Raw genomic sequence first — 19,815 nt, 5'->3', positions numbered from 1 at the left:
CGCTGGGGGATTCGGTGCCTTGCTCAAGGGCACCGCAACAGAGCCCAGGAAAGGAGCTGGCACCTCTCCAGCTCCAGCGCCAATTCCACGCTCGGTCCATACCGGGACTTGAACCGGCCACCCGCCGGTGCCCAAGCCAGACCTCGGTCAATTTACAGAGGGCAAAAAGAAAAGAGACAAAACAGCGGAGAGAAAGTAATAAACATGACCTGGACAGACAGAGATGCAGCCCAGGAGCTCAAACACTCACTGACACACACATTTTAAAAATGAACTACGTTCCTGTCAGCGATGTTTCCTCTCCTTCTATGTCTGGGTACGAAAATGTTTTCGTTTTCTCCACAGCTGCCCCCTCCCTCTGGAACTCTCCACCCAAATAGTCTGAGACTGGACCAGCCTTTAACTGTGATCAAAAGTGCCTTTGAGTACTATGAAAAGCGCTATAAGTAAGTAAAATGTATGTGTAATTATTATTACTATTGCAATTATTATTATGATTATTATTATTATTATTATCATTAAAGTAATACAAAAGTAGATGTGGAAATATAAAGACAAAAAAAGAATAAATAATAAACTAATTTTGAATTATGAAACAAAATATAAAGAAACATTATTAAATTTCATTCATTTTTACATTCATTTTTTTAAATGTATTTTTGTATACATCTATTTAAAAGTGCAAAACATTTTTTACTATGTATGCTAGTCTATTTTTCCATTTTTAATATATATATATTTTAAATATAATGTCATTTATTTAATTTTCATTTTTATATTCGCTTCTATTTCCCATTGGTTTTGCTATTCCTTCCAGGGTCCAGCTGTCAATCAGCTGGCTTTTAATGACATTAAGTAAAAATAGATAAATAAAAGAATACATAAACAGAGTAATCTACATCTACTGTCTTTATATTTCCACTTTTTAATACAAACATATTAAAACATACTGGATTAAAAAAACTTTATATCCACATTTGTTTTGGTTGAATGAAAGTTTTTTTTAAGGCTGTGATACACGTATTTTTTATTTATTTGACAATATGTAAAAGCAATTCTCTTTTCATTCTAATGATGTATTTTTACCCAAATGAAGAATAGAGTATAAAAGTAAACAGTTTGATGATCTTTAAATAAATATCACTACTAGATGGAGCATGGCTGGATTGAGCCACTAGGGGGCACCATCAGCTAGATGATGGACTGGAAGGGCTAAAAGATCAGCAAGGAAGCAGTGTACTCGATCTGAGCTCGAGAACAGATATCACACAGTTGGCGTAAAGGAGAGAAAAGGGGATGGGTCATTCAGGGACAGGTGTGCAAGGAGGAGCAGCGTTAGGTGACTTGTTGTAGGGCACAAAAACGTGAGGGATTCTGGGGGAAGGATGGGAAAAGTTTTCATGTAGTTTCCCGAATTTCCCCCCGCGGATTGATAACGATTTCTGATTCTAATTCTGAAGCTGAGTCCCAGAAAAAAGGACAGGGACGTCAGGGTATGAAAGGCCTTTAAATATTTGATCAGTGGCGGAAATATGAACAATTCTCTTGGTACTTTAATTTCACAATGCCGGACTCATAATGAATGCTGATGTTGGTTAGTGTTTTGCTGTAAAAATGGTTTGCTAGCATGTTGGAGAATTCAATCTAAAGATACGTTTTCATGTAGTTTCTCAGACCAATAAAAGAATCAATAAATGCACTTTGAATTATTTCAGGTCATATTGTGATAAAGTGTTGCATATTTACAAGCCAATTTGACTAAGTGAAATTACATTACACAAACCACCTGACAGACTGATAGGGAGAGAGCATTTTCCATTTTGGTTGGTTGGAAATACATTTATATGGAGAGGAAACCCCCGGGGCTTTGAAAGGAAGACAAAGCTCGAGTGCCAAAAGCTGCAGTTCCTCTCTTGTCCACTTGAGGCTGTCTCCAGCAGTGAGTCAGTCCCCATAGAGCCCCATGTTAAACTTTACAGCAGAAATAAACAAAAAACAGTTTGGGTCTCTGTAGCTCATTTCTCTCTTCATGACAACTGTACGGGAGAATCTTTATACAACTCACCTGTTCACATTTTATTAAGGCTTAAAGTGATGCATCATTAGGGGCGTGGTCTCTTTGAGTGACAGGTGGGAGCTACTACCTGTCTGCTAGGTGTCACCTCAGCTAACTCAGTCACTGAACGTAACCTCTGGGCCGTGTTTGTGCTGTTGGAGCCTTTTGGAGATTTTTTCATGTAAAAATCAGAGAAATAATCTGTCTTGCTGTGTGCTTTATCGGACTGACAGACCGTCAGAGAAGTCTTATTGGCAGCTAACTCTGTCAGTGCTCATCATGCCTGGCTTATTAGCTCGTTCAGTGAGTGTCATACTTTGATTTTTTGTGGCTGTGCATGGAAGTCAGGATTGTTGCTGGTTATTGGCCAGCGGGTCGTAGTGATGAGAACACTGGTTCTTTTAATTTCCCCGGTTTGAGTCGTTCATCCGCAACTCGGTCTTCCACCGGAGATGTTCAACAAGCTCTCTTAAGTTCATTTGTCTGATTAATAAACAAAGCGGGTCACCTTCGACCACAGATAGGGGCTGCATCCTTTTAAGGTCTGGTCTATGGAGGATTTCCTGTTTGCCTCACCAGCTGTTCCTGCCTTTAGCTTGTGTCACAAAGCAGCGCTCCTGTCGCTTAGTAACAGGTAGCTAGCTGGCTAGCTAGCTAACTTCACTAACTTCACTTAACTATTATTTTAAAGATAATTTAATGTTTTTATGAACATCTGTATCTCTAGCTATTCAACTGGGTAGAAACCAAAAACTTTGGGTGTAAAGTGTATTCCCCGGTCGATTGAGAGTCCAACATCACTTCAAATTGGCGTGCACCGAATCTCGGGATACGTTGAACCACAAAGGATGCGCTCAATTGATCCTTCGCAGCCCGGGAAAAGGAGGACGCATTTGTCAGCTCATTTGAAGGAGCCTTCAAAACTGGACATCCTTTGATGTGCCTCTGTGACGCAATCGGCCTTCAGATACGTCCTTCAAAGGATGCAGCCCCTGAATTAAGACACAGCTATTGTGTAGGAAATACAGTGGTTACCTGTCGTATTAGCCAAATATGGTCACTTCTGGCTCCAAAAATCCAACATGGTGACAGCCGAAATGCCAGGCTTGAGGCTTCAAAACAGCAATATGTCACCATCACTCGGCCCCCTTTTTAAAGAGCCTACAGTCATTTGAAAAGTGCAGGTTTGCATAGTTATCTGTGAGCAGAAAACTATGCAAAATGGCCAACAAATTCTTCCCCAGCAGGTCTTTATGGAATCTTTCCCACAGGATGTTTGGGATCTTTTCATGTCTGCCATCACTGATTGATACAAAAAGAAATGACTGACTGATGGGTTCTGTTTTTGCCACTTTCAAAACATCCTTTTGGAGCAGGTTAATGAGCAGTTGAGGCAGCAGCTCTGTCCTCTGATGGTTCCCTTTCCTGGCACCTCATTTCCATCACAGAGGAAGACGGGCGCTCACACAGAGGCCTGGCTTACATAATTTAAGAGTCCTCATTAGATGTTGCTGACAGAACAAATGAGCTTTACAGCACGGCTGGGTCAATCGGACACCTCTGATGAGATACTGCACTTATTTGCATTAATGACAGCAGAGACACAGCTGGAACATCTCTTAATGTCTCTTTATTATATACACATATAGAAAATGTTTGGCACATTTCTTCTCAAAGTACATTATATATATTTTGTATTAACGTTTTTATGGCTCTATGACTTACTATCATACATTTATAAATTTAAACCCAAAAGGCAATCTTGGCACGTCTTCACATTCATCAGGAAACTCTTCGCTTCACTGTGAACCAGGAAAAAGCAGAATCCAGGCGGGACAAAGTCTGATGTCATCCACGACTGTCTGCTGGCGATTTTGTCACCGTTCGTGTTTGGGCATTATGTCTCCTCTGTCCACCATGCCAGGCCTGCCCAGCTCCTTTGGGGAAACATCTGCGTAAAACTCAGCCACAACAGGGCAGTGATCCGATGCCACGCCTCCCCACGACCAGTTGTCCGGGATCCAGGGGTTGGTCAGGGCCTCCCGCACCACCATGCAGTGGCCTGTCGGGGGGGAAACACAATAAGGACAGTTAGTAGTGTGATCTAACTAAAGCTGCTATAGCTCGTCTTTGTTTTTACTGTTTAAACCTAATATGCTTGAGACTTAAGAACAAGACAATAAAAGAGTCTGAAAAGTGAATGACAGCCACAAGAAGGGATGGATTTTTATTCATTAGGATATGTGCTGAAACCACAGACTGTATAAAAAGATGGCCGAGACAACAGCTCCCTAAAAGTGACGCCTAATCCTCTCTGTCGCCCCCCTGCTGACTGGCTGCAGTATAGGTCATAAAGCCCGCCTAATCCATGTTAACAGATGGGACATGAGTCAAAGTATAGTTGGTTCTTATCATGCTGATTTATGTCCAAGTGTTCATTTTTCTGACAACTTGACTTTTAATTAGTTATTTGATGCTATAAAAAGGGGGTGTGGCCTCATGATTGACAACTCTGTTGACAAATGGGGCTCCTGCAGCGCTCTGTTCCCGAGTACTAGAGTAGAGGAGGAGTGGCGAGAGGAGACGTAACTAACACTAACACTACAATCAATGAACTTTCCAGAAGAGTGAATATCTGCTTCAGACCGACACAAGAAGCTGTTCTGCTGCAGACTGAGCCCACCTGAGGGCTCCAACACGTCAGGGCCACAAGGTAAAGGTGTGTTTTGGGTAGAGGGAGGAAGGGGCGGGATGTCTATTGTGCGGCTCCACCAGCCGATCTCTATTGCACACACTGGATACAAATGAGCAAGATGGCAGCGCCCGCTACAGGTGGGTGTAGGCTTCGTTTTTTTAAAACGTGAGGAGGTGGAGACGTGTCGTCCATCTTTGTTTACAGTATTTTGTTTGAAACCTCTCGGTCTCTATCTTGGAAAGTCACTTGGAAGACTAAAATGTGACTTGTCTTAAGACTTGGACTTGATTTGTTCTGAATTATTGAATATAAATTAACCAGCACCTACCAGAATAGATCTTCTTGAGTGAGCGGCTGACCCAGATGTTGTCCAGGCAGCGGGTGCCCTGTGGTGAGCGTGTGCTGATGTTGGTGAACTGGGTGGAGGGCACCAGGGCACAGAGCTTCTCCTTCCTCAGTATGTCCAGCTCTGAGCTCTGAGGAGCGGTGCCAAAATCTCCCAGCACCACCAGCTCCTTCTCAGCTGCAGGGAAAGAGATGAAGGAAACAGATGAGCACTGATGCTCGGTGTCGGACAGCTGGTTGACTTTCACAGGCGTGACCTCACTGACTCACCTTTGAGTGTTTCCTGGATGCTGGGGGAGAGCCGCTGACACTTGGCTTCTTCTGTGTTGTGGTTCTTGCCGTTGGATTCACCTGATGGAGCGGCGGTGTGCATGTGGACGTTCACCACTGTCAGCTCGTATGAACCAACCTGAGGAAAGAAGTCAAGTGAGTGAACCTAAAGGTGATGGATTTAACTGTGATTTCATTGCAAATGTCAGGTTGAGCAGTATGCTCTTTAGTAGTCACATTATTAGTTCCCTCTTTCTTTTGGCTGGCTGGTAGTGGGCGGGGCTTAACAACTAACCCGGTTCTGCAGGCGTCTTCTACTGACGCTGCCTGGGCTGGCTGCTCGTGGGTAGTTCTCGGTTTGAGCTAGCCACTGTTGCTGACCGGAGGTAAGCCCCACACCACCCACTGCCAGCCCGCCTATTCTCTTATATGCACTTTGCGTTACAGAATGAACTTGCTCTAGACACGCCAGGAGCCAAACTCCCAGTCATTCTCCCAACACAATAAACAGGTCAAAAGGATGCTGAAAAAACTCATCATGATAATGTTTCATAATACCATAAAAATCACTGCTTTATTAGTTCTGTCTGCAAGACGACAATATAAACAACTTTAAAAATGTTTGCCTTTGGAATGGAGGGCAGGTCGACCAACTAATAAAATCTCACGATGTCAGGAACATCTCAACACTGACAGGATTTTGTGCGAATTTCTTGAGCTCACAAATTCGCATCTTTGCATCAACTTTTTAAGTTAAGATGTCACCCAGAAATTTTGCTTTGATCTTTTAACTTTAGGATACTACAGGTTAGTAGTTTTATGACCTTCTCAGAAAAGCTGGAAGGAGTTAAAGGATAATTCCGGATTATATTAACTTGTATTGTAAATTAACTTAGATTCATATAGACCATCATTCCTATCTGTACTTAAATCATTGTTTATAAACTATCTGATGGTCTGAATACCGTGTTTCTTGTGTAAAAATTAGATCCAAGATGTGATAAACTGGATCAATCTTCAACAAACCTTGAAGTAACTTGAAGTTACAATAGGACTATTTCTTCAGTAGCAAATAGTCCCATAAAAACTGTACAGTAAATTTTACCTCTTGGGCTCTGATTCTGGAAGAGACATTGAATTAAAACTGTTAATTTAAAAGCTTCGAGTGCCATAACTGATTCTGTTAATGGAGTTAATGTTGTCAGTGGAGTCTGGTGGCTTTGAAGAGAGAGATGAACTTACTTATAAAAAGATGCATTTCCGTGAGGATCTTTGTTCTCCTTTATTATTAAGTCTGTTAAGTTTTGGTCAGTAGTAAATATTCCTCATCTGAACCTTACGGTGTGATTTGGTCTTTACTTACAGAAAAGTGAGCCAGGTAGAGGCGAGGGCAGGTATGATTCCCGTTTCCATTGATGACAGGAGACTCCAGGACTGCAGCGTCCTTCAGGTCGATACCTGACGAGCTGTCCCACAGAAAGCCGGAGTAACTCACTCCCTGGGGGAAGAGGATCATGGGAAATGGAGTCAGATATTTTTCAAAGGTTATCATATTACCTCAAATAAATAAAAGCCTCAACATCATTACTAGTGAATAGATTCACTTGAACTAGAACAATTAAGCTGTTATTACAGAGTAAAGGAGACACTGTTTAGAGCAACCGTGAATGTTTATAACAGTATTTGACCAACTGTAGTTAAGGAAATGTTATTTATTATTAAGGCTGAATCATGCCTTCTTATTGATCTGTTACAGACACGAACAAGACAAACGTTCACTGTAATGCAATGGTACATGGATTTCATGATCCAGGCTTAATTGGATTATTTCCTACAGCACTGTACTAGCCTTGAGGTAATTGTCTGCTGGGTAACAGCAGTCCACTGTGTCAGAAGGCCTAATTTAAGACAGAGATGTATTATAGACAGAGGATCAGCTAACAAGGCTGCAGCAGTTATCACACCGCTGTGTTTTCTGCTTGTTCAAAGACAGTTTCATGACAATGACCCTTTAGTGATCTCTGTGGGGAAACTGCTGTGAACACGTTAATCCAGAGTCAAAGCAAAACACTGTTAATCTAAATATTATCAGGAATAAAAAGAAGCTTGCAAGGATTTCATGTAGGAATAGATGAACGAAAACGCACTATTTATTATTTACATGCTTAAAAAGTTTATTTAATTGATCTTAAAACTGCAGATTTAAGTTAAAAAGCACAAATAACTTCCTTCCTAACTGTATTCAGAAGTTATTTCACATTAGAGAGAGACAGTAAACACTTAGAGAGAGCAGAGATGTTTAAGGACTTAAAAAATGTGTAGTTCACTTTCTACAATTACAATATTGTTTCAAAATAAATAGAAATCGAGGTACGACTTAAAGTGTTTATGAATAATATGAAACTCTTGTTGGTCACATGTTTGTCTTCGGTATGAAATGTTTGAAACTCTTTTTTCTTCTGTGACTTAGTAGTGAGAGGCTCTGCTTTTTATATTGTATGTTTTGTAAAAAGAGGAGGTTAAATAAGCTTTAGCTTCAGCCTGCATCTTTTCAGTCACTAATTTGGTTTTCCTTTTTATATAATCCCAAAATGTATTTTGTTTATAATTTATATATAACTTCTTTGTGTTTTTTGGTGGGGAGAAATTATTAAACACTGACTGAAATGAACTACAACTAATTATAATGATGTTGACTAAACAATGGAGAAGTAAACAGCAAAGACCTGAATGCATAAATTTAAAGCTGCACAGACTCATATTTATTTATATTCAGGTCCCAATAAAAACCTGGTGAACAATGATTCCCACAATTTGATAAATCAAACAAGCTAGCATTAGCAGCAGCTGAGCTCGCAGCCCCTCCTAACATCCTGTGTCTGCCGTGGAAGATCAGATAAACATAGATTGTTAGTGTGAAACTGGTTTGTTTAGCGTTAAATAACTGTTATCTGTTTGTTCGGAAGAGGAAAAGACTTTGGATAATTCGGCTTTCTGAACCCTAAAGAGTCATTACAGCCTAACATGCTGTTGTTTCTACATTGTTCTGTGTAAAATGATGCAGCTAAAAGAACAAAGTGCAGAGATTAGACTGAAAAGAGGGGACAACACTCTGGGTCTTCTTGACTTATGATTCAAATCATCGACTTTTATGAAACATCCCTTTAAAAAATGCACACTAACAGCATGAAATTGAGAAAAAAGTGAATCTTTGTGCTGTTTCTCTTTTGTAGAAAATCCCTCCGGTGACCTGATCCTCTCCCGCAGCAGTGTTTTTTGTGTTCTTTGGGAAGCTGTTTATCAAATAAAACCTCAAGCACAGAGGACAACTCAGGTTTAATACAGGGAACATTTTGTTTCAAGGGCACTTCGAAGCAGTAAACAGGATTTCAGAAATACTGTGGTTATGTGAAATAGTCTGTAGAACACTTTCACATGTTATCTATTTAGTAAACTGCTCAGTTAAATTGTCTTGAGGTGCCCGTGTGCTCTCAGAAAAGCTTCATCGAAAACCAACCACAAGGGTCTGGATGTGAGTTCAGTACACAATGTGAAGACTACAAAACCTTTCTCATGTTATATCACACTATCGTACTGTCTGAATTTACAAGCAGCTGGAGGTGACAGGACATTTAAAAACCCTTTTTGGTATTTCAGCCATCTGTTTTATGAGATCCAGGACACTGACAGGCAGCTGACCACGCTCAAGTTCAAGAGACAACCTCTTTGAAATAAATAAATCCACTTGAGACGACTTTAAACCACTGCCTTATTTTATTAATAAAAGAAAAAAAACTTGACTTGAGGACCAACTATTCCAATATTATCTGTACGAATTTACTCTTTATTTAAGAAAAATAAAGGGAGATATAAAGATGGCTGCCGTACCTTGCTGGAGTGTCCAGTCGGTTTTTCAGACACAACACTTTTCCACAGTCCTCGTGGCCATTTCCACCTCCGTACGCTGGCCAGTGTTCCTTGGTTTAACTCCGTACAGAACTACAATACAAACAAGACACGGGAAAATTTGTCAGCAATATGCACAGATACAAGATTAGTTTGTAACTCATCTGAAAAGGAAGTACCTACTAGCCTACTAGCTGAAAATCAAGGCTAAGGTTAAATTAGCAGCATCAGCATTTCATAGCTTGACCTTCCATTTTAAGCTAACCATGCAAACGGAAGTTCATAGAGTATCACACATGAGCCTTTTAGGTCTTTCCTTTAAAAATGCTAACAAAAAATACTTGTCAAATTACTTGCTTAATAGAATTGCTAGCCCTCTGACACATACAAATCTGAGACCTTGTCAACAAAAATATAGCAATTATTTTGTTAGCATAAGCTTAAGCTAGGGACTTTTTTAAGTTGCCAAAATATGGGTAACCATTTCCAAAGCTAACTTGCAGCCCAAACTACTTTGGCAGAGTATGTACCTGTGTGATGAGACTAAACAGAGCTGAATGTTTTTAAATGTTTGATGAAGAAATACCCAAACGGTGCAAAGGTACACTGAGGCTAATGACTAGTGGAGGTTACAGAAGCTAGGGGATTTATTTTATAGGCGTATTGCCTCCTATTGGTGTATTTAATGGTTACAATTAAGTCAGACTGGTATATTGTGGTCAAAATATTAGCTAATATTAGCTAAATGGAACAACTAGTGTTACATCTTTGTTATTTTAACCAAAAATGTTATTTTTAGCTAAACATGTTAATGTTAGCTAAAGGCAGTTAGCTAACAAAATATATTTGTTAGCTAACTGCTTGCAGCAGCACTGAAAATTATCTACCACCTTATAAACTTAACAAACTCTAGCCTCCCTACAGTTGAGTATCCATTTATATTTACAATTACAATCTGAAAAACACACTTTCAGACAGTGGACACAATGACAAGTTGAGTAAAGTAGCTTCAGCGTGACCTAGCTACACCTTCCAAATTAAGCTAACGATGCTAATGGAAGATTAAAGAGCAATAATACTGGCCTTTTGGGTCATTTATTGCAAAGCTTAAATATAATATTGGGACATAACCTTAGACTTATTAGCTAAATGGGATGACTAGGGTACATTTTGTTAGCTTAAACAGGCGGTCTAGCGTTGCTGAAAAGAAGCTAATCTTGCAGTGGGTTCTTCCTATGAGTAGTTTATATTCAAGGCTTATAGCTTAATTAGACTTAGACCTTTGCTAAATTTGAACCCTTTCAATGTGAGTGCACCATGCACATTCAAAATCATCCATATATTATTGGAATCCATATACATTAATATTAGGTATTTATGATGTGTATTTAAATGGATGTTTTTATGTTGTTTTATCTATTTGAGGCACCCTTTACTTAGTAGCTCCATATAAAGACACAACAATTGTGTGTTCTCTGTCAAAAAATAATAGATTAATAATTCATACTTGAAAAATGCAGTAATATTGGGCCAAATATATTTATAATAGTCAAACAGTGATGTAAAACTTTAACTGCTTCTGTTCTATAAACATAAAGAAATATAAAAGGCGTGTTAGCAAATGTGCTACATGGCTAAAATTCAGAACAATTATTACGCTAAACCTTAAATGCCTTCAGTTCCAAGGACAGTGTGAGAATAATGATGAGAATCAGAGCATGATGTACTAAACACACACGCACGCATGCACGCACACACACACACACACACACACACACACACACACACACACACACACACACACACACACACACACACACACACACACACACACACACACACACACACACAGGAGCTTGAATTGATAGCCTACAGGGACACAGTTCTCAAAAATTATCTCCTGATGTTTATCTGACGATTAAATGTAAACACAACAATCTCTGCGTCTGATGAGCGTCTTATCTGTCTGAAACTCGTGACAAAGTTCACTCGGAGTGCTGTGCTGTATTTTAACACTTGAGGGCAGATTAACCGGTCATTAGCAAAGACATGCTACGTTAACAGAAACAATACAGAGTTCAGTGAACTCAGATAGCCTCAGCTGATCTCACAGAGGAAATACGGGGAGAAAGAGGAAGCCTCCATGTTTACATTACCAAGAAAGTACTGTAATGTTCTGTTGTTGAGGAAATAAAATAAGTAGGAGGAAGGAAAGAAATTGAGGTGCACAGAGGGACACACTCTGAAGGCTCAGGTTGCTGCTCTGGCTGACCTGCCATTGACTCTAAATTTAACCTGAGAGGCTCGCTGTGGGACACCGGGAGAGTCAGAGGAACCCCACCTAGAGCAGGAACACACATACATGACCCCTCCATTAGAGGCCCTCGTTATTTAAAGTGACAAACTGCTAAATTTGAATAATAAATATGATGTGAAGTGTTGACTACAATGGGAAAAAGTTCTCGGAAAATGCTGCTAGCAACGTTAGTACAGCTCTGATGTCCAGAAACTTCCCTTTATCTTGAAATAAATTAAAACAGTTTCTTCTAACACTTTATACAACACAAACATAGAAGTATTATCTTGATATGTTATGCTGTGCATGGCCAGTTACCCTGTTAGGGTGCCCTTGGTATATAAATACCCCATCACGTTCAAGGTCCCGTCATGTTGTTCAAACTAAACATAGAAATGTTATTATTTTTCCAGACACAGGGATACAAACCTGCAAAGCCTGGCAGCTTATTAATTCTTAAACCACCAAATTTTTTTCTTTTACCTTCGATTGGTTGAATTTATTATTATTGTGTAGAGGTGCAATGATTAGTCGACATGTCCACAAAAGTTGCCAACGAATTTAATTGTTGCCAGTTAGTCAGTTACGTCATCGTGCGTGTTTTTCATGCTGTGCGCGGACATAACGTTTTCTGGAGCTGAGTTGCTGAGGGGTGAGACATCTCGCATCCTTCCCATCTCTGCTGAGAGTTGCACATGCAAAACAGTCCCGGGAAGCGACAGGTAAACAAAACATAGCAAACTGTCGCCGGCCGATGCAACACCATCGCATCCTAATACTTGTAAAGTCTGGGATCATTTCAGTCTCAACGCTGCAAAGGAAAGGATCGCCTGCAGGATCTGTAAAGCGGACCCAGGAGCACATCGATAATGCACGAGCATTTGAAGAGAAGGCATGATGGACTTGTGTTCTTGATTTGATGTATTTTTTCTATCAGCACTTTGTCTGTCGTCGGTTTTAAATGGACAAAAACTCGATGTTGGATTTTTTATTTATTTTATTAAAAGACATATTGTTGAATGAAGAACTCATATTTATTGTCTTTATTGTTAGTTAGCAATGAACCTCCAACTCCATTTAAAGCTGAGAGCTAAATAAGAGACATTGAGTCATTGTGCAATTCATTATCTGATTAGTCGATTAATCATTTCAACAATCGATGACTAGTCGACTATCAAAATAATCGTGAGATGCAGTCCTACTAGATTTTAGTGCAATTTTGTTTTTTGTATTGAACAGAGACGCATCTCAAACAGTGTGTGAGATGTTCATCTGATATCTCTTAAAAATGTTAAAAGATGTTTTTTGAGGGAGGACTTTTTGGGGTCTGAGGGTCTACGGTCAGGGACGTCGTATTCTGTAACGGTCTGAAGAGCCCTGTAAGGCAAATGTATCTTCAATTTGTCATTTAGTTTATTGATATAAAATACACGACACTCAGTGCTGCAGTGAGATGTACAGTCACAGAGGACTGCAGTCTGTCCTCTGCTGAGTAAGTAATAATATTAATAATAAAGCGATTTCAGACTGCTGGGAGGTTAAAACCCCTAACAGGATTTATTTTCAGTCACAGTCCCCTGAGACCATTGACCCTGTAGAGTGTACAAGGATGGATTACTCACATATATTACTTTGCCAAAACACAAAACACCCTCATAATTCAGCCTGTGAGGACCAAAGTGCGGGCGCAGCATGCGGTAATAAGGCCTTGGCAGGGAGCCCAGGCCTGGAGGAAGCGCCTGGCAAAGCCTGGAAGCCCGACTGACACCTGTACAGGAAACAACGCTGAAGCACAGGTTCATCTTACACTGCCAGAGATTTAATTATCTGATTACTACATTAACTGCTAATCCACTGTACAGACAGAGGATGTAACTCTAGCTTTAAAATCCAGTAAGAACCACATCACAGGACAAGTTAGCTAAAAGGTTTGTTGCTGTTTGTAAATGTATGGTGCCTTTGATGGGACAAACTATGCAAATGTGTATGCAGAAAGTTAAATGTCTAGCAGAGCATCATTGGCATTAATTTCCTGTCATATTTCTGTATGCACAATGAATGTATTTCCAAAATGTACTCTTCTTTCAGCTCTGTGTTTGGTCTCAACCGACTTCTGAGAAAAATATTTTTTAAGCTCCTAAATGCTGATCAATGCTTGAGACCTTTTCCTCCCTGCGAGCTCTAAACAGTGGGTTCAAAAGAGCTTTTTCATCTGAAAATGAGGTTTGTGATGACACAAAGTGTTATTATTTTACTTGTTTGGTCATTTTAGTACATAAGATGTAAACATTTTAGTTGAACACCTTTTCTTACCAATTTGAGTGCATTTTTTTTTGGTTAACATTCAGAGGTCAGAGGGTTATCTGTGTGGTTTGAAATCTGTGATTTTACTTTGTTAATTGAACCAAGTCTTTTATACTGAAACAGGAAGTGGAAGAAAAAAGGCCAACTTTCCTTTCTGGATGGGGAACTCTGAATCACAAAATATTTTCTTTAAAAGACTTGTGGATGTTTCTTTTGGAGTTTGTTGGTATCAGTGTTTTGGTATTTACTGTTTGTTTTATTCGTACTTTGTTATGATCGGCTGTTGGATTTATTTGGGGTATTTTTAAGTGCTTTTGTGTCATTAGTTGTATCTATCTATGTATGTCGCATCCACTGTGAACGGCATTTTGTCATTTCCATAATATTGTATTTTCTTTTGTTTCACGTCTCTTGAACTAATTGTGGACCTGAACAGCTGTGGTGATACCGTGCACTGCATGCGTAGGTATACAGGGCCGTTGTGCGGAGTAAGACATAGTGCCGAGGGCGTAAAACTGAAACTGAAATGTTTGTATGTAGGCATTTTTTAAGTGGCTGAAGTACGTGGTACTGCAGCAGTGCTTAACTTAGCTTCCATGTAGAAACACCGGCAGGCTTCTCCTAACAGGGGCCGTGCTGACTATTATCTACTGTACGTAAGACACTTAAGTCAAACACCCACTAACACCCGGCTTTTTTGCTCAGTGGTAAAGGTTACAATCTGCATTCAGACCCGGGTCAAATCACTCTGCAGTAGACCCGGGTAATTATCGCCTCAGCTCCGATCGGCATTGATGGGAACACAAAACCTGTGTCGACACGCTAATCTCCACCCCCTTTCTGGCACGATGCTATGCTCCGTCTCTAGCTTCTGAGACTCCTCGTCATCTCAGCTACAAATTCTGCCCGTCTCCGTCCGAGCAGCGCTCGAACATCGTTCCAAATTTGTCCGCGCCGAGTTTGATAAACAGACTGAATGAGTAACAGATACAACAAAGACCTAACCACCGTAACATCTTCATTGGTTACTAACCCTGGTTCGGGCGCGTTTGTGTCGTCAGGCGGTGACGCAGCAGAAAAGAGACCAACAGGAGGACACTTCACTGGCAGTGGGAAAAGAGACAATCGGCATTTATAAGTGGGTCTTCCCAGGTCTGAAAAACCTGCGTCAACACGCTAAATTTAGGTGGGTATTACTATTGATAAGTACCTCATACAACCCCACTTGATGATGAAAAACCATGAACTATCCCTTTAACCCAGGCCAGACTTCCATTGCATTGGTGTTTTGTTGACCTTGATTTAGAACCATAATATCACTGGTTTAGATTTGCTTATTGAAATATTTATATTCAATCCACTGATTTAATGTTGGATTTAACTAAATAAATAACTCAAAACGATGAGTCCCCTCCTCTGCTGTTGGTCCTTAAACTGATTACAGCAGAGACACTGAAGCTGAAAGAAGCTATAACACTCTGTAAGGAACAAGAAAGACTACAGAGTCAGGAGTTCACGTCAAAAACACTCATTTGAGTCACATAGTTTTAATGCATCTTTCTAATTAATTCAATGGCTGTAAACATGTTCAATCCACCAATACTGTAAGAAAGCAAATCATCTGTTAATTCTATTCAGTTTTCTGTCACAAGCACTGCTTCCTCTTTCAGCTCTGAGCACGACTTATTAAAAAGAGAATGTCTCTGTATGTTACATCCTGTTTTATACACTTTTATGAGATCACTTTGTAGTCAGAAAGGAACTGAATCTAATTATGCTGATTCAATAATCTCTAACAAAAACCTGGTCATGTGATTGAAGCTTCTTTACTTCCGCAGATGAAAACAGCTCATGATACCCCTGACTGAACTATTAACTGCCTCTTTAAAGCAGGATGAACAAACGAAGAAATATGGGAGCAAACAAGAGTGAACCCACTGAACCTTCAGGGGAGGGCAGGGTACTGTGTCCGGGGTTACCAACACAAAACAACAAGGAGAGTGCGTGTGTGTTTGTGTGTGTGTTTGTGTGCCATTTGTCCAGTTATTGCATTTTAATTATTGTATTTGCACAAAGCCTGTTTGATAGTAACCAGAAAGGCCTTTCACAGCATGATTAATCATCAGTTTGAAGTCTAACCACAGACAGAGTCTCTAAGCGACAAAACAGATGGAGGACAACAGTCTAAAACCGGCTCACGCTCTCCGTGTGACGAATCCCCACACATTTCCTGCAAACACGTCCACCAACGTAACAGTGAAACGCACTGGGGTTTTTTGTACCTGACATTTAAGAAAGGAGAGTCCGTTGAGAGACATTTCTATGATTACATTAGATTACATCATGATTAGCATTTACCAATAAGTTTTGTTAAAGTTATGTATGTTATAATAGGGTCTATTTGGTCATGCTAACTGTAGTCCTTATTGAACTCTCTCCAAATTTTGGATTTTGCAGCTTCAGTGACAAGATAGTAGTTAACAGTAAACTCAACATCATTCAAAACACTATGTGTAACAGACTGGAATAGAAACAAGCAATACTACAATTCTTAAAATTCAATTCCATAAATGTTTTTGCATCTAAAAATACAATAATAAAGGTTTTGTTTAAAATGGTTTTCTGTCTGTTGTGCACCAAAATCAGCAACTACAGGATGATCAGAGCGGTAATGTTGTTAGCATCTTTGGTCATATTGTTTGTTAGCTTGTTAGCTTGTACCCATCAGTGGCTGTGACAGCGTTATTGGTTGTGAAAGATAAAATAATACATGCTACGATGTTACAGTGTTTGGTTATGCGGTATTCATTGCCATATAAAAAAATACAGGAAATTATACCAGATGAATGCAGTGTGTTTTCATGTCCATATATACAATTAATAATCATACTTTATTTGGGACTTTTAAGTGTATTTTCCACAAACAGAAGAAAACTTCTACTTTTATCACTCTTGCTTCAGCGACACCCTTATGAATAAGTAAAGAGAGTTCAGGTGGAGTGACACGTTCTTAATAAAATAAATACAAACAGACTTGTGGGCTGCAGTTGTGTTATTTATACGGTATGTTATCTACCATTTCCAACGTGTTCAAATATATGTTTCATCAGCATGATCAGCTCCGTAACAATAACTTTTGGAAACGAAAGCTCAGCGTCTCCTACTTTCTGTCTAAAGACACAACCTCACGCTGTGTGTGCGCTGCAGGTACAGCCACTGAAGTAAATACTCTACGGTACGTCTGCTCCGTTACCAACCTCGATATGTAGCCACCACGTTAACGAGCACCAGGATTGAAAAGCCGCCATGCCACAACTAAAAGCCAGTCTCGATCATCCCGCCAACATTATCTGTGACAGCAGCAGCAACGTGTGCTTGTTTACAAGCAGGTGACACACAGGCTGCAGCTCAGTGGTCAGTTCACTCTGTGCACTCATAACTCTTGTTGTAGATTAGTGATGGAAAACGAGAAAATGGTGAGTACTCCTTTTGCACAAAGCAACAGTACAGTAGCAGCTTGATGTGTTGCAGCTAATTTGCTTCACTATCCCATGTTCTGCGATGTGAGATCTGAGGGAATGGAAAAGTTTTCTGATACACTCTGCAGGAACAGACTCTGCAAGGATAGAAGATGAAAAGAGAGGGTGCTAATGACTGAGACAGAAGAGATGGGAAAACAGGCAGAGAATCAGTGTAGGAGGCTGGCAGGAGCGAAAACACTGTGATGTGGGCTAAAGCTTGTCCAGAGTTAACTCGTCCTCCCACCACCTCCCGCTCTCCGTCCAAAATACTCTGCTGCTGACCTACTTCCCTTTCCACCGAGCTCTGATTTCTCTGCCAAGGATCCATCTGGTATCCCGTACAGAAGGTGACACTGCACGTATGCAAACAAGTGTGTAGGCTGAACAGGAATACATCATGCTGCTCAGCGCACTGCTGAACTCTGACATTTCACGGATACACTGACATTTGTGTAGTAATGCAGTCGCCCTACTTTTCTGCTCAGTAAGAGAGTGGGAGATCTGACTGTACTTCTTATGTCAGTGCTAATATTTGTGAGTTTATTAGTACTGGCAGGTTCAGGTCCTAAAATGCGATGTCTTCAGGCTTGGTATAACCAGAATTGAATAATTTCATGGAAGTATTTGCTCTTGAATACAAAGCAAATCTTTAATAATATTTTGCCAAAAAAAAAGCTGTACAGTCCAACATTTGGAACATTAGCTGTTGCATCATCCACTTTTATTCTGTTATTCTGTAAAATGCCAGAGGGAGTAAATACGACGAGTAAATAGAGAATAGATAGATGTGATAGATTAGTGCTAGCATGTTCCTGGCTTGCTAGCATTTTTAGCAGCTAGCTTACCAGCTACCGTTCTTCCCCAAGTCCCCCTGCAAGTGGCTAGTCACTGGGTCAACTAGCTTTTAGCAAAGCGTATATTGTGATAATAAATTCTACATGTATTCTTTGTTTGTGTTAAAACTGTTTCACAAAGAAAAATGAATTTTTACACAGCTTTTGTTCTACCCCTGCAAGTAGCTGCATCACCTAGCTTTTAGCACCACATATTTTGTGAAGTGCAAATTATGTACTTATAATGAATCTTTTTTGTTGGAGTAGAAACCAAAGCACAAAATAAAACGTGATTATTTAACAGTTAAGAGACGAAAGTCAATGCCATAAACACATACTGTGAATAACTTGTGAGGATTATGCCCATTATCAACGTAGCTACAGGAAGTTGCTAAGTGACCGGGTATGACTAGCTAGCAAGACAGCTGGGAGAGTGTTTTAAGACCAGTCATGCAAACACAAAGAAAATATCAAGAAACTTGTGGACCTATTGTGAAATGTATATTAGTGCTAGCATGTTCCTGGCTTGCTAGAATTTTTAGCAGCTGGCTTGCCAGCTACAGTAGTACACCAAGTACCCCAATAAGTAGCGAGTTTTGTGATGTTTTGAATGTTCTTTTTTGGATTTTTGCTCCTTAAAAAAACTCGATTTGCAAAAAGTTAAAAGACAAAATCAATGGTAAGGAGCTAGCCTGGCTCCATCTTAAACTTAAAAAATATAGCATACCCACGTCTGAAAATATAACTTTTTAGCATTTTATTTGTTTTCTGGGTTTACTGTTAGCATAAATGTCAAAATAAAGGTTAAAAGTTCTTGTGTGGAGGATAATCAGAGTATAAATTAATGAATTCACTGAGTATTCCAAGACAAATCATGCTATAAATATGCAGTATATATGCAGAAAAAGATTCTGATCTGTGATCCAGAAAGCCGTAAAATGCAAACGTCCTCAAATCCTGATAAACTTTGTAAGCTACAGCATCCAATATGTTTCTGTGTCATTTGTCTTTATTAGAAATCTCTCTGTGACAGCTCCAAACTGTCAGACAAAATATGCTAGCTGATTTATGCTAACTTATTTTTTGTTATCTCCATCAACGTATCTGAATAAAAAACTGAATCCAATGTATCCTGATTACTGACACTGCTGAAGAGGACACCCTCCAACCCCTAACAACCGCTGTCGTATTTATAGTAATGAAAGCTCAGGAGAGCGCTAACACAGTTCAACCTTAATGTGAGGCTGGAAATAGAGGACATTCACACTCAGGAGACACACAGAGAGAGGAGAGAGTGGAAGCAAAGGGGGAACGTTTGCATAACAGCAACACATTAAACAAATGGGAAACACTGAGTGAGAGTTTAGGAGTGCATTTTTCAGCGCGGTGAGTCATCTCATTTACAATGCTGCAAATCAAAGCCCATCAGAAACAGCAGCGTGACCCGGCAGAGAGATCCACTTTACCTTATCGAGAGCCTCGCGCTCCAGCAGGTCCTGCACTGCCAGTAACTTGATGCTGGAACAGAGAGGGAGGAAGAGTTTTAGATTTACACACACAGACATATCATCAACAAGCACCTGACATCT

At 39.9% G+C, this 19,815-nt stretch overlaps 1 protein-coding gene across 1 annotated transcript in view; it reads right to left on the bottom strand.

The window, feature by feature from the left end:
• Positions 1–3,680: 3,680 nt before the first annotated feature.
• Positions 3,681–19,815, bottom strand: part of eepd1 (endonuclease/exonuclease/phosphatase family domain containing 1) — a 35,732-nt gene continuing 19,597 nt past the window's right edge. Inside the window, exons 3-8 of the mRNA XM_069681613.1 lie at positions 19,693–19,744; positions 9,255–9,365; positions 6,730–6,864; positions 5,367–5,505; positions 5,080–5,274; positions 3,681–4,118 (exon numbers count right to left, since the gene is read on the bottom strand). Of these exons, the coding sequence (XP_069537714.1) occupies positions 3,934–4,118; positions 5,080–5,274; positions 5,367–5,505; positions 6,730–6,864; positions 9,255–9,365; positions 19,693–19,744 (817 nt within the window). The 3' untranslated portion in view covers positions 3,681–3,933. The remainder of the gene's footprint in view (positions 4,119–5,079; positions 5,275–5,366; positions 5,506–6,729; positions 6,865–9,254; positions 9,366–19,692; positions 19,745–19,815) is intronic.

This window comes from Semicossyphus pulcher, unplaced genomic scaffold (assembly GCF_022749685.1).
Source record: "Semicossyphus pulcher isolate SPU_LCO1_2020_fin unplaced genomic scaffold, fSemPul1.0.p SCAF_5, whole genome shotgun sequence".
Taxonomy (NCBI): domain Eukaryota; kingdom Metazoa; phylum Chordata; class Actinopteri; order Labriformes; family Labridae; genus Semicossyphus; species Semicossyphus pulcher.
This window is presented reverse-complemented; position numbering and strand designations above follow the sequence as displayed.